Raw genomic sequence first — 16205 nt, forward strand, 5'->3', positions numbered from 1 at the left:
GACAAACTAGATAGGAGGCAGAGGGTTGTGGTGGATGGGTGTTTTTCTGACCAGAACTGTATAACAAGTAGTGTACTGCAGGGATTGATGCTGAGATGTTTATTATTTGTAATATATATAAATGACCTGGGTGTGAATGCAGGTGATCTGAATAGTAAGTTTCTAGACGGTGTGGAAATTGGTGGAGTCACAGAAAACAAAGGATACAGTGGGGCATAGATCAGCTGGAAAGTCGGGCAGAGCAATGGCAGATGGAATTTAATCCAGATAAGTGTGAGGTAATGCACTTTGGGAAGTCAAATTCTGGTAGGACATATAACTAGTAGGAACCTGATGTATTCATGGGGTGCAAGTTCATAGTTCCCTGAAAATGGTGACACAGATGAATAGGATAGTGAAGGCGGCATTTGGCATGCTTGCCTTCATTGGCCAAGGAATAAGTACAAGGGTTGGGATGTCAGATTGCAGCTGTACAAAACATTGGTCAGGCCAAACTTACAGTATTGTATCCAGTTCTGGTCACCATACTATAGAAAGGATGTGGTAGCAATAGGGAGAGTACAGAAGAGATTCACCAGGGTGTTGCCTGGAATGGAGAGCTGTAGTTATAAGGGGAGACTGGATAGGCTGGGTTTATTCTCACTGGAATGTAGGAGCCTGACGGGTGGCCTTATGAAGGTTTATAAAGTTGTGGGGGCATCAATAGGATATTTAGTCAGAATTTTTTTTCCCAAGGCAGCGGAGTCTAGAACCAGAGGGCACAGGTTTAAGGTGTGAGGAGAGAAATTTAAAGGAGATCCGAGGGCTAAGTTTTTTCACATGGAGGGTGGTGGTTATTTGGAATGAGCTGTCAAAGGAGGTGGTGGAGGCAGATACAATTACAACATTTAAAAGGCATTTGAACAGGTACTTGGACAGGAAAAGTGTAAAAGGATCCAGGCCTAATGCAGGCAAATGGGATTAGCATAGATAGGCATCATGGTCGGCATGGGTGAGGTGGGCTGAAATAGCCCATAATTCTATGATCCTGGACAGCCTGATAGGGTCTGTCCTGTTCCACTAGCATGGTCCTCCAAGAGAATGTCTAGAGTCTGGCATGTGCTTCGGTCCTATAGAAGAACTATATCATACAGCTCTGATTCTTGGTTCTCTGAGTGGTAGCCCCTTGCACTTATTATTGAATAGTGGGATACCTAGTGCAAAAAGAAATTGGGAAGGGCCAATTGTTATAAAGAAAATTAATTTAGAATATCACCACATGCCAAATAACTTCTATGGTTTCCAGCACAAAACTACATGGTGGAAATAAATAGGGACATTTAGGAATTGAGGGTTCAAAATGGGGCAGCTTTAAGGAGATCACTGGAGAAGTGGTAGGTGTGGGGTGTGGGGGAAGGGTGAGAGATTAAAGGGGTTGGAGGTTATTCTAAAGGATCAAGGATGTGGGAAGAGAACATATTCTGGTAGTCGGGTAATGCACTCCCCTTTCATTGTGGGCCAACGTGATACAGTGAGAGATTTGGCAAATAATGCATTATGCCTCTTTGAGAGGCACATTACTGTAAAAATTCAAAGCAATGGTATCTTGACAGGAACTGATAGAAGTGTATGTGTCTTTATTTTCTAGGTCTGGCTTCAGAAATGTTCAGAGTTCTATAATGTCCTGCATCCGAAATTATTAGCTTTATATATGGGGTATTATATTCTGGCCCTGTTAAACTGTGCAAGATTACACTCCATGGCAGTATGGATAGAGTGCTGCATTGCCAGAGCTGCTGTCTTTCAGATGAAACATTAAACTGGAACTCCTTTCTCAGGTGGAAGTAAAATATACCGTGTTAATCAACAACAATAAAAAAGATCATCTGGCCAGGATCAGATTGCTATACAAGGGAGTTTGCAGTGCACAAACTGCTTGTTTTATTTCCAACTTTACAGCAGTGACTACAATTCAAAAATTCTCATTCCCATATGATTTGGGTACCCAAAAAGGAAAAATACTATATAAGTGAAAGTATCCTTTTCATTCTTTTTAATTATTATCCATGGAGTACACTGACTGACTGACACATTATTATGATCATTCATATCCTATTCCAAAATCTGCGGGAAATACTAAGAAGAATTCTCATATCAGAGACACACTATACAATAGCCTTGCAAGGGAAACATTTAGTCCACCAAGGAAAATGGGTCTTTAAGAACTGACTGTGATTTCCTTTGTGATTAATCAGCTGAATTATAATGCATCAAAACAACAGAATGCATTTGTGAACAACACATGGATATGAGAAGGGAAGCGACACAGTAGGAACTGGAAGACAATAACCAAGATCCCCAAAATGAAATGCTTTATACAATCTCTGGGGAGAACACTTTCAAAGAGCTGCTGCAGGCAGAATGGGCTGAATGGAGTCCTTCTATAGTTCTACCTGAGGGATGAATTTCCTGGCCCTTGGTTTTCCCTGGGACACGGCATCCCCCAGCTGCACTTTATGCTGGAAAGCAGAGAAGGAAGCAGGAACCCAGTTGCAGACATCATAAATCTTTCAGGAGACACACAGGCCTGCATCAACTACAGGTACAGATCCAGCTCCAGATTTCAAAACTTCTGCGCAAGTGATGAGGAAGGAACAAGAAGGGCATTAGACCCCTTTTTTTTCCTGAATTTGGTGCAGTGAGTAAAGGCAGCTCTCTGAGCCAATAGCTAAATGAATCAATCAGTAAAAGTGCATTTCAGATGTTGCATCTTTATTATAGTTGATGTCTAATTATATTTTTGGGAACTTTAATTGGCTTAGTGGACAACACACATCCAGTCAAGAGAGCCTGATATACTTTATGAAATTAGATGCACTGTGTGGCTCACTGCCCATAACATAGAAGAACTCCATCAAGTACAGCACTGAATCAATTTTTTTAATCATCATATTAATGGATTAATTGTTGTTTCAACATAGCTGAAAATGTTTACTGTTAGTTTAGTTCATTGATGGTCAGCATCGAATCAGTAAGTCTAAGTTCAAACCCTGCTCTGGGTTTGAGCACATTGTTTATGTTGAAACTATAGTACTGAATTGTTAGAGGTGGTGACATCACATCAAGGCCTCATGATGACCTCTGGGTCATCTTGAGGACATATAACATAAGTTATATTGATGCTGTTCCTTGATACTTGTAATATAGAACGTAAAGGTGATGAGAAGGAGCCAAGTATCAAGACGTTGTGCACTGTAGTCAGACGTGCAGACCAGGAATATCAGTTACAAAAATAGAAAATGCTAGAAAAACTCAGCATCTGTAAAAAAAATCTGTAACATTTCAGGTCTGGGACCCTTCGTCAGAACTGAGAAAGTGAAAAAAAAGTTAGTCCAGGTAGCAGGGAAGATTGGGGAGAGCAATGGGTGGAAGAAAGGAAATGTCTGTAGTAGGGTCAAATAATGAAGCCATTAAACAAGCTGTTGTAAGCTCCTTTGTCTGTGAAATGTGTTGCCAATGTGCTGAAGTCTCAGTATTGTTGCATAGTCAGGCAAAAGCAGACTGCCCAGCAGGCCAGAATATACAAATGAAGGACAGATGGAAAGAGGGATGGCAGCTAAAAGTGGCCAGTCCTGATGCAAACAGAAAGAAGGAGCAAGTTGTCAATTGTTTGTCTGGGGGAAATGGGAGGATGGGGGCAAAGAGGAAGGGCAAGGCAGATAGAATATAGATTGTGATGCACAATGATTAATGATCATCACCTTTACATCCTATATTACAAGTATCAAGGAATAGCATCAATATAACTTCTGTTATATGTCCTCAAGATCATCATGAGGCCTTGATGTGATGTCAACACCTCTAACAATTCAGTACTATAGTTTCAACAAAAACAAACAATATCAAATGAAGTAATTGTAAAATTAGCATAAATTGCACACTTTAAGAAAAAGAAAAAAACTGCATGTGGTGGAAAAATGAAAATTACAGTTTCTTAATTCAGCTATTTAATAATAATCATGATGGAGAAAAATCCTCAGCCATCTCACTCAAAGCTGAGCTGATATGGAAAATAGCAACATTGATCAAGACATTCCTCAGAACTGTTTCCACTCTAATGCAAGTACCTCTTGGGATGGAAGGTTTGTTGTACGAAGAGAGATTAAGCAGATTGTGCCTGTAATCTCTTCAGTTTTAAAGAATGAGGGACGATCTTACTGAAACATAGAAAATTCTCACGGGACTTGATGTGAGAGATGTGGAGATGTATTTCCCCTGGCTGGCAACTCTGGAACCAGGGCTTAAAGCAGGGATTGCTCATTCATGAAAATGATGAGAAGAAATTGCAGATGCCACTATAATAGGTGGTATCAAGGACAATGAAGATGGTTCAGCAATTTCAGAGGGATCTTGATCAGCTAGGTATGTGGACTGAGGAATGGCCCACTTAGCTAAGTTTAATTCAGATAACTGTGAGGTGTTGCATTTTGGGAAGACAAATCAGGGTAGGTCTTTCACAGCGAATCATAGGCCTCTATAGAGTGTTGCAGGACAGAGGGACTGAGGAGTACAAGTCCATGGTTCCCTGAAAGTGACAGAAGGTTTTTTTTCACATGCTGGCCTTCATTAGTATGGGCATTAAGTATAAAAGTTGGAATGTTATATTGCAGTTGTACAAGACGTTGGTGAGGCCACACCTGGAGTATTATGTACAGATTTGGTTACCCTGTTATAGGAAAGATGTCATTAAGCTGAAAAGAGTGCAAAGAAGATTTACAAAAATGTTGCCAGGACTCAAGGGCCTGAGTTACAGGGAGAGGTTGGGCAGTCTAGGACTTTATTCCTTGGAGTGTAGGAGACTGAGGTGTATAAAATCATGAGGGGCATAAATAGGGTGAACGCACACAGTCTTTTTTCCAGGGTTGGGGAATCAAGAACTAGAGGGCATAAGTTCAAGGTAAGAGAAGAGAGATTTAACAGGAACCTGAAGGGCAACTTTTTCAACCAGAGGGTGGTCTGCCAGGGGAAGCAGCTGAGGCAGGTAAATTAATAACATTTAAAAGACACTTGGATGGGTACATGGATAGGAAACGTTGAGAGGAATATGGGCTAAATGCAGGCAAATTGGACTAGCTTATATGGGCATCTTGGATAGCGTGGACCAGTTGGGCCGTAGGGCCTATTTCCATGCTGTATGACTCTATGACTCAAATTATTTATCTAGAGGGTAGTGAAGCTTTGGAAGTATCAACTCTCAGTCACTCAATATATTCAAGACAGAGACTGATAAATTTGATAAAGGGAATATGGGGTTAGTGCAGGAAAATAGTGCTGAGGTATATGAAGTTCAGCCATGATCTTATTGAATGGGGCCAAATGGCCAATCCTGCCTCTACTTCTCATATACTTTGGGATTGAGATTGGTTTATTATTGTCACTTGTACCGAGGTACAGTGAAAAACTTGTCTTGCATACCATTCGTACAGATCAATTCATTACACAGTGCAGATACATTGAGTTGGTACAGAGTGCATTGAGGTAGTACAGGTAAAAACAATAACAGAGTACAGAGTAAAGTGTCACAGCTACAGGGAAGTGCCGTGCAGGTAGACAATAAGGTGCAAGGTCAAACAAGGTAGATTGTGAAGTCAAGAGTCCATCTCATCATATAAAGGAACCGTTCAATAGTCTTATCACCATGGGATCGAAGCTGTCCTTGAGCCTGGTGGTACGTGCCCTCAGGCTCCTGTATCTTCTGCCTGATGGGAAAGGAGAGAAGAGAGAATGACCCGGGTGGGTGTGGTCCTTGATTATGCTGGCTGCTTCACCAAGGCCGCGAGCCGGTATATGGGAGAGAGGCTGGTTTCCGTGATGCACTGGGCTGTGTCCACAACTCTCTGCAGTTTCTTGTGGTCCTGGGCAGAGCAGTTGCCATACCAAGCCGTGATGCATCCAGATAGGATGCTTTCTATGGTGCATCGATAAAAGTTGTGATTGTCAATGGGGACATGCCCAATTTCTTTAGCCTCCTGAGGAAGTAGAGGCACTGTTGAGTTTTCTTGGCCATGGCGTCTACGTGGTTGGACTAGGACAGGCCAGGATAGAGTTTGGTGATGAGCTTGCTTGGAATTATAGTATTGAAGGCGGAGCTGTAGTCAATAAAAAATAGTTTAACGTAGGTGTCTTTACTGCCTTGATGTTCCAGAGATGTGTGTAGGGCCAGGGCTGGAAGTACCATGGAAAAGCAAGTTTACATGTATAAGCTTATCTGGCCTAGTTATGATGGCAGAATGGGAGCATCTCCAAGGAAATACCCAGGTATAGTCAAAGAAGGAATAGATCTTCTCAGTAAATGTGTGAACAAACATATTAAGAACATATTTTTGAGGTGAAACAATAATAAAAGGTTAATATCATTGACGTACTTAATTTGTTCTCTAAATACAACAAAAACACACTTAATGTCAGTTAGTGGCATTATAGGTTATTTGGAATGTGTGGATGCTTGATAAAAGTTTATACTGCTATTCAAAAAAACTTCAGCAAATGGAGTCAAAGCTGTTGGCATAAATGCCAACTCATCACATTATTTTACCATCTCTAAAACATTTTGTTTATGTGATCATCCCTAACTCCAAGAAACTGGTGATAATAGTTTAACCTGTTGTAAGCCTTAACCAAAATATCACATTGGTTCTCCATTCATGCATGGAAAAACAAATCATGGACTGACAGTGGCAGTCCACAAAAATACCTCCCATCACTGCCACTCAGCTCCAGAATTCTTCAGTCATCCTCCAAGACCTCTACAGTCACCCCACTCCCCCCACCCCACCACCTTTGAAGGTCAGCACCTTTCAACCAGCCATGCTGCAGTTACTGGTTTTATACTGCATAGCAGCACTGAGACTGGCAGAGGCACATGAAAGACAAGTACTGAGGGAGTGTTAGTTGATTTCTCTATTATTATGGTATGCTTAGATTTACTCTGGCTTTCCTGTTTGTTGTTATGAAGTGGGTGTGTTATGAGAAAGGTTCTTTTGAATCTTCAAGGTAGAGGTATCTGGACACACAGCCTTTGTACTTCAAATAGGAGAATTTTATTTACCAAGAGACGCGGGAACAGAGTGAGAAGGAACAAATGCACACTCGCACTCGGGTGATCGTGAAACGTGGGGGGAGTCGCAACAGAGGTGAAGTGCACACAAGCTCACACACAAACACGCATGCACACGCAACGAACTAGTACAATCAGGGAATGAAAAAATACGTTGTCTGAACCCCCTGAATCTGGACAAACAACAGCTCTACACTACTGGGAATCTACTTAGGACACTCCTAGACCCCTGTGGAAGTGCACCCTCTCACCTGTGGTCTCGACGCTGGCAGCAATCGGAAAAGAGAGCAAACTGCCCACGTGTACCATCTTTTATAGGGCTGTAGCTGGGTGGAGCCCGTTCAGGTAATTCAAACAAGCCAATGATTCAGGGTCAAGAACAAAGGTGAGTTACAAGCCAATCCTTAGGTATGCTCTTGATGGGTGGGGTGGAACCGGACCCTTGATTGACAGTGGTGTAGCTTCCAACCCGATAGGCAATGCTATCATCTGACCATGGGGGTCAGTAGTGTTGTCACTGCCATCTGACCCCTGGCCTTTCATACTACAGGGTGGCATAGTGATCAGCAGCTGAATGAAGAAGGAAAGGTAAGTTGTACTGTGGTTAGTGAATGGTTGTATTTCCTGTTATTATTGTTGGATGAGTCTTTCTCAGGTAAGCTTATCCCAGACTATAGAAATTAACTCTCTCCTCCTGATTCTCAGTTATCCACTCTGTAGTTGGTGGTAAGGACCCTGCTCTATAATGAGAGTTGGGCAGCAAACGGAAGATCACCATGATTCCTAGCAAAGGTGAGTTATTTCGGCACACCATTGGGGTGTACGGCAGCATGGCTTTCTCTATGTGCTGGTTGTACACCCAAGCCACTTTTGCAGATAACCCTGTTGCTTAACTACCTTTTGGATTGTCATGGTAAATCAAATGCAGATGACACAACACACTACTGCAAAGTGAAACTGTGATTAGAGGTACCAGGACACTGGACATGGACCTGCATGATTTGGGGCCCACGACTGATTACACAGCAGATGGACCTTGACGGAGTGCAATCCCATCAGCTTGCAGTGCATCTCAGAGCTGACACAGTGCATTCGCAAAACAACATGTGTGCAGTCAAGTGCACCCTGCCCAAAGGATAAGCAAAATAATGCTCTTGTTGCAGTGTGTTCATTCTGTTCACCTTCTATGGCAAGAGAGAGTGAGATATACTGAACTCTTCTTGATTGAGGTTGGACTCCAGCCTGGAAGCACCTTGACAGATAAAAGTCATTCCACAGTGATCCTGACACACCATGGGAATGTGAGCCTCATTCAAGGGGGCAGATTTCAGAAAGGATATCTACACTGAAACACAGACATTTAACTCACTGTTTCTTATTAAGATTCAAGTAGAAGAAATGCTTTCTGTACACTGTTGCCAAGGAATTGAATTGCATCCAGTGTTGGTGTGCTCAATGTGTGGGTGAGACTGGAGGACAAAGTGGAGAGGGATTAAAGAAGACAGGCTGCAGTGGAGAAAATAATCCATGTTATCCTTGCATTCCAGAATGATCCTGGAATAGCAGGCAGATTTGGCAGATAATAGCTGCGGATAATAGTAATTATAGTGGTGTACAAGGTTAAATGCCAAATCAGAAGTGATCCAAAGAAATCAAGAAATTAAGACACCCTTGCTTTAACAAAGTGTCATCGGGATTTGTGAATTTTAAGAGATGTTAAAAGCCAACCTATATGTTTCACACATAAACCACTTTGCTAATGGTCATTTGCACAACAATTCTGTTTGTTGGACAGACAAGAACAATGCCACATTTGCACTTTTGACAGTGCTGATGAGAAATGGGGGTGGGGGTGGGGTTTATGATACATGGGTCTCCTGGGACAAGCTCTTTGTTTAACGACATGTGAATAACACATGTTGCAAATCATGATATTTTTGATCCAACTTCTGCCATTAATTAAATAACATGCATTGCGCATGTTGATGGCATGATTACATGTGCAACATATGATGGGGAAATGACTGCCATCAGAGTGAATTACGACAGGAAGTATCATTCCAATTTCATAATGGGGGGACTTCATGAGGAAATGTAAGTAAATATGGCAAACCATGCCCAAAATGCTTTTTGGTCTATTTATACATTAAAAAGGACAAATGGATTTTCTCTAAATTCATTTTCCAGCCTCATGTGTGGATATCTCCCACAGCTGAATGCCTTTCTTCTCCTTCTCCTTCTTCCAATTTGCTCTGCTGTGTTGCTTCTGCTTGTTTTCTTAGTCACGCTGCATTCCAAGGAGAATCCCTACTTGTGTACCCAAGTCTGGGATCAAATGGTTTGCACAGGTCAAAGTCCTTCAGGATCTACCACACTGCCTAAAGATTGGAGCAACTTTAAAGAGTTCTAGCAGGCACCAAACACGTGTAAAATGATAAACCAAACAGGAAAGATCTAAAAACAATTACAAAAACAACATACTTATTCATCAGTTTTACCCTAGTAAAACATCCCAAAGTGGTTCACATAAGACTTATCATAAGAAAATGACACTGAGCCAAATAAGATATTGGAGGGGATGAGTCAAAGCTTGGCCAAAGAGGTACAATTTAAAGGAAGAAATTTAAGTGCCTTGAAGGAAGAAAGAGGGTTTGTGAAGTAGAGTACTTTTCAAGGAAATTCAAGGGCTTAGGGCTTTGGCAGTTGAAAGCAGAGCTGCTAGATGCGCAGTGATTAAATTTGGAGATGATCAAGAGACCAAAAATGGAGGAGCATAAGTATGTCTGCAGGAGAAAAGAAGGGGTGAAGCTATGGAGGGATTTGGAAACAAGGAAGAAAATCTTTAAATTGACTTAATGTTAATGAGACAATGATGAGTGTTTCAGAACCAGATTACCTGGGGCAGTCATACAGCATGGAAACCGGCACTTCGGCCCAGCTGGTCCATGCCAACCAAGATTCACATCTAAGCTAGTGCCATTTGCCTGCATTTGGCCCATCTCTCTCTAAAGCTTTCCTATCCACATTCCTGTCCTAGTGCCTTTTAAATGCTGCTAATGGAACAAAGAGGTTTTCCAACAGAGGTGGAATAGAACACTGTAGAGGAGGTGATTTTTCAAGGTGTGAATATGTGATCCCAAGCATACCTTTGGGTCAAAATGACAAGTTTGTAAAACATGGAGTCACGTTCAGACCATTACCGTGGAGAAGTTTGACAGCTAGGGAATGGAGTTTGTGGAGTCCACTGGCAATGGCTTCAATCTTTTCAATACTTCACCAGATTGTGGTTGATCTTCACCGTTGCGTGTGCATGTCAACCTGAACACCTGCTCTCTATCCCTGTGGCTTCACTTATCAGCACTTACTTTTCATGTCCCCGAACGTCTATTTCAGCTGGAGGTCTCGCTGCCACAAACATCCTCTGTAGTGGAGCAGCTTGCAAGGAGCAACTAGACTTCAGGGAACAGACCCTGAGGTCTCAGTCCTGGACCACCCTGATGGGCTTTTAATGCCTCACTGTTGCCTAAGATCTTTCAAACTGCTTCTAAATGTCCACGATAACAGATACAATTAAAAATGGTCAAAAAAGATTTAAATAATTTTTAAAAATTCAGTTTAAGTTGTAGAAGTTAAGTAAAATAAATTAAGATTGAGTAAAATAAATAACGAAAACAAATCATGCAGCTGCATTTACTTTTTCAGTTCAGGTCAGTGACCCTATTCAAATGTGTGGCCAAATGCAAAGTGCATTAGGCCCCTCAGCTCAGTATTTTGCGCTGTACTCCTGGATTCAGTGCTGAGTCTAATGATGCAATGGGAAGTCAAGTGCACTGATATTTAATTTCCAGTGTGCTCTTGACCTATGCATTGCAATGCACAGTCATCAAAGTCAGGAACATGTTAATCTGAACACTACAACCAGCTAGTTGTTCTCCATGGAACTGTCAGTAAGCAATCAGCACAATCCATGTATTTGTGAGGAAATTTCCACCATCAAGAAGGTAGTTGATAATCCCTTTATGTAGCCATGGAGCAGGTTTCTTTCTCTGCTGGGTGTATTTTATTACATGTGTCACGAACCAGCAACAAAAGAAACACACTGAGCATGATTCAGTGTTAAAAACTATTTTATTAATTACTACTTATGATAATACGTAAAATAAAAGTAAAAATGTTAGTATGTTAGAATTCAAAAATGTTAAACCTTGAACGTTAACCCCAAAACTAAACTCTTCGTGTGTGTGTGTGGCAAAGTCCAAAATTCCCAGTTCCGGAATGGTTCTTAAAGTTCAGTTCCGCAAGCCATAAGGTGAAACATGAGCAAGGGCTTCTTCAACAACCACCATTGTCTGAAGATAAGACATAGACGTAGAGAAACAGAGAGAGAGTACATACGAAATCCAAATGTTCCACGATGGAACCCAAACGACACTTCAGTGTTTACTCGGTAGTGACTTCCTCACCCCGAAAAGCATCCGAATCGTGGTCGTCCACACACAAATACCTGTTTCCTTCTACAGGTCAGCAACAAAGTGAACTGCACCGGATTACTTCCAACTTCCATACATGGATTTCAGTGGCAAACACAGTTACTGTTTCTCATCCATCGATAGAGAAAACAAGCAGGCTGGTGTCTCTTTCCCTTCTCTCTCTCTCTCTCTTCTTCTTCTACTTCTTCTTCAACGTCATTACGTCCTTTATCTTCTATTGACGTAAGCACGCCCCACACACACATACACACACACTCTCTACCTTAAAGGGACTTTCACTGAGTCCGTAACACATGGTTCTGGTAGTTGGTTGTGTGTGTACCAAGTTCTTCACCAGTATTTCTCCTGATGTAACCACTTGCATCAGATACCATTTAAATAGCAACCTTAGTGCCCCCAAAAACATGCACAATGGTATTAGATTCTGTACCTGATACTTTTAAAAACCCATGAAAACTGTCAGATTTATATAGAAATTCAAAATATAGATCAATATTAACTTGATCTTCAATCAACTACCTTAAAACAAAATCAGTCCTTTCAGTATAAACGTTGTCTTGATTAAAAACATATGTTGTGGAGACCATTCTCAATTAAAGTACAGTTCACAGTTTAATGATTAATGCTCTCCTGGGAAATAATATTTCTTGCTTTTTGCTTAAAATTTATTGTTTTTAAACATTTATCTAATTATATTTAATTTTCAACTCTTTACCCATTTTAAGATTCAATTTTCATCCTTTCTTCAGTATTTTATTTTTCTGTCCCATTAAAAATTAGCTATAAGGAACTGCAAAAGTTAACTTTGAAAGAAATGAAAATAGCTCTTAAGTAAAGAACATCCTCTAACATAGCTTAAGGATGTCATTAGCATTCAGGAAAACATTTTTTATGTTTCCAAAGATGACTACCTGGTTTTCCCAAATATATCAGTACAAATGATTCTCAAATTTTAATGGGAATTTTGGATAAGAATTGTGTTTTTTAAATAGATGATTCTGTAACCACATCAAAGAGTGGTCTGATGATGTAGAGAGAAACTGAATCTCCAGATTTGCTCTTTGCTAATCTTTTTAAACAGGATCAGTCAGGAGAGTTTCTGGCTCCTGACCTTTGCCCTGTGAATTCCAGGTTTGCTTTGTGGGGATTTCCATGTCTCAAAATCAAGACCTTTGTCCAATGTTTTGTTTGGATAACTGGCGAGTTTTCAGCATTAGCAAAACCTTCTGGTTTTAACTTAATCCCAAGTCATTATATATAAACATTTTATTTTAAGAGGAGATTTTTGCTTTTGATTCTACATTCTACTCTGAATTGCAAAGGAACAGTGGATGTTTGCTAAGCTTCAAATAAAATAGAAAGCATGTCAAGGAACACTTCTGAACTAAAGGTATTTTCTGATATTCTGCAAGTAGTCTTATATGATCAAGCAGATCTCCACTCCTTTTGGGTGACAACAGTCTTAAAATGGAATATACAATCTTTTTGTTCTATTAATACCAAAGATATGGTCAGTGCCAAATTCAAGAATGCAAAGCAGTCGCCACTGAAAACAATGCAATCAGAGTCCTATGAAGTAATAGAAAAGCAAAAAAAATCTGCCGATGCTGGAAGTCTGAGATAAAAACAGAAAATGTTGGACATACTCATCAGGTCAGGCAGCATCTATAGAAAAAGAAACTGGCATAGTATTTTAGGTTGATGATTGTTTACCTTGAAGTTACTGCCCAGAACCTCAAAATGAGACCAGCTATTTCATAGTGGACTGAGTATTTGACCATTTTGTTACCTCCAGGGTTGGCTATTCCAATGATCTCCAGCTATCTCTCAGCTTCCACCTTTACTGTCTTTAGATCATCTAATGCTCTGCTCCCAACTTGCACCACGTCCCAATTATCCATCCTCTTGTACTCACAATCTAAGATTGCTCAGGAAAGGAGAGCAAATGTTGGGGTGATGAGGAATTGGATCAGGCCTCGCTAGGATGACTGGCCATTTGGTAATATTAAGAGGTGAGGGAAGGAACACATATTTGATGGTAGCATTGTAAGAGAAAATGTGGCATGCAAGTGTTAATGAGGAGAGATATTTGCTTTCTTCCCCAGTTTCATTTCTTTGACATTGAACTTCCTTAAGGACTATTTAGCTCCATGTTATGACAGAAATCATTGACCTGAAATGTTCATCCTACCTTTCCCTTTTCACAGATACTGCCAGCCTCGCTACATATATTTTTTTAGAACTTAGTTTCAACTTTAGAAAGATATCATACTACAAATAAGGAATATTCTCCTTGTTTTCGGAGCATAATTCAATAATGATGGTTTAATTCTGAGGCAGAGGTGATACAAAACTAGGTAAGATCTGTCATGTGGAACAGCACTGAAGTGCTGTTTGGCTTCTTTCTGTTTACTTGTTCCTAACAGAGTAGATTCTGCTGAGAGGAAACACCAACAGAGAACAAGACTGTTTGTGACAGATTGTAATGTCACAAGGTGGTGGCCTGTGAAATTCTGATCATTCCACCGGTGTACATCAATGCCAAGTCAAACTGCACCCCCCACCCCCACCCCGACTGTAGCTCTTGCATATGTCTTACTGATTCATTGCAGCTTCCTTCTTTACCTTCAGGTCATCATGCTTTTTCTCCATTTGTTAATCAGTGAAGTAATTATGATCTTTGCTCTGTTTAGAAAAAATTTAGCCTCCCAAATTGCCAAATTTCCTCTTTTACTTTCCTTTTACCTTCTCCCCACTTACTAACCTGAGATGTCTGAATGCATCTGGACAAACAGGAGATTCTTGCTCAATCCACCACACATAAAGAGTGTATTGATTTGATGTCCTGCATTCTGCATTGTTTCCAAAATGTGACGGGTTCCCAGCTGGATAAAAGAAAATACAATAATCAATTTAAATACAGAATTTATCAAAATATTTATTTTATGTCCAATGACTTTAGTTTTACCAGAGCTCCCTGATGCCACAGTGGGTCAGATAGTGCCTTGATGTCAAGAGCAGTCAGTCATCCTTCAGTTCTGGAATTCAACTCTTTGGTCCATATTTGGACCAAGGCTTGATGAGGTTTAGTGCAGTCCGATTGGTTATTAGCCAGATTGGATTTGTCCTGCTCATTGTGAACAGAACAAACCTGGGCAATTTTCCATATTGTTACGTAGATGCCAGTGTTTAAGTGTACTGGAACTGCTTGGCTAGAGGCCACAGATAGTTCTGGAGTGCAGGTCTTTGGTACTACAGCTGGGACGTTGTCTGGTTCTGTCATCTTTGTTACACAAGAGTTCTCAGCTTTTTATTGCTATCATATAGAGTGCACTGAATTGGCTGAAGACTGAGATCTGCAAAAATGGGGATCTTAGGCAAATCTGAGATGTATTGTCTATTCAGCATCTATGGTTGAACAGGGTTGTGAATGCTTCATATCACAGGGAGGATAATAAGATACTGGGAGGGCAGTCAGGTTATTTTGCGCAAAAACTCAAAGCTTCCACTGAAGTGGAGAAGTTAGAAATACCGAACAATAGTTAGATCTATTGTTTCACTCAGGTAAGAGAATCCACTTTGGTGTAAAAGCATGTTTTTTATTTCCCACTAACAGACAAGTTGTAATGAATAAACTAAGCAAATCTGATTGTAATTACTTGTGGTAGCACAGCATTGTTGTGTATTGTTATGCCATGTTAACACATTTCCTCTTTAAGAACATTTTGTATATTTCCTCTAAGTGTATAATTGTGATTGTGACAATGAAGAAAACATTTGGCTGGATTGCACTCAATCCGGTCCACAACTTATTGTTGTGTTTTCTGAAGTTATTTTCACTTTCTCCATGATCAGAGATACTTAATATATTAAAAAATGAAAATATTTAAATGTATATTAAACAGCTGTTAATGAAATAAAAAGCTAAATACACGGTAAAATAAAAAACTAACCTAAACTTACCTTTCAAATGAAGGTTGGTGACCTGATAAGAAAAGCAGTGGCAGACCATTCAGCCCCTCATACCTGCATACCATTCAATAAGATCTTAATTGATCTTCTGCCTCAATGCCACTTTTCTGTACTAATCCCATATCTCTTGATTCCCTTATTATTAAAAAATATATCATTCTCTGTTCTGAATATACTAAGTGAATGAATCTCTATAGCCCTTATGGGTAGTGAATTCCAAAGATTTACTACCTTCTGGGTGAAGACATTTCTTCTCAACTCAGTCCTCTTTATTTTGAAGCTCCTGATACTGGGAAGCATCATTTCTGCACCGATCCTGTCAAGCCCCATTAGAATTTTAGTTGTTTCAATGGTTGGCATAACAATGAAGGACCAGATATGAAATGTGCCCAAATGGAGACACTTTACTTTTTCAGTCCAGATGAAGGATCTCAACCCGAAAGGTTGATTGTCCATTGCCCTCTATGGATGTTGCCTGACCCACTGAGTTCTTCTAGCAGTTTTGTTTTTTTTGCATGAATGTCTCCAGTTCCTCAACTCAGCAACTAATAGAATCCCAGTGGACTCAGTGGTGTCCAGGGGAAGAGCAGGAGTTCAGAAGCATGTGCACTACATTCACCACATCCACAGTACAGTACACAGGCTAC

The 16205-nt window shown here is 40.4% G+C and overlaps 1 protein-coding gene across 5 annotated transcripts in view; it reads right to left on the bottom strand.

Moving 5' to 3' along the window:
* fggy (FGGY carbohydrate kinase domain containing) overlaps positions 1-16205 on the bottom strand; it is a 175191-nt gene that overhangs the window by 39869 nt on the left and 119117 nt on the right. For all 5 annotated transcript variants that reach the window (XM_052011828.1, XM_052011823.1, XM_052011824.1 and 2 more), the window contains one exon: positions 14351-14471. In XM_052011828.1, the coding sequence (XP_051867788.1) occupies positions 14351-14471 (121 nt within the window). The remainder of the gene's footprint in view (positions 1-14350; positions 14472-16205) is intronic.

This window comes from Pristis pectinata, chromosome 3 (genome assembly GCF_009764475.1).
Source record: "Pristis pectinata isolate sPriPec2 chromosome 3, sPriPec2.1.pri, whole genome shotgun sequence".
In the NCBI taxonomy this organism is placed as follows: Eukaryota; Metazoa; Chordata; class Chondrichthyes; order Rhinopristiformes; family Pristidae; genus Pristis; species Pristis pectinata.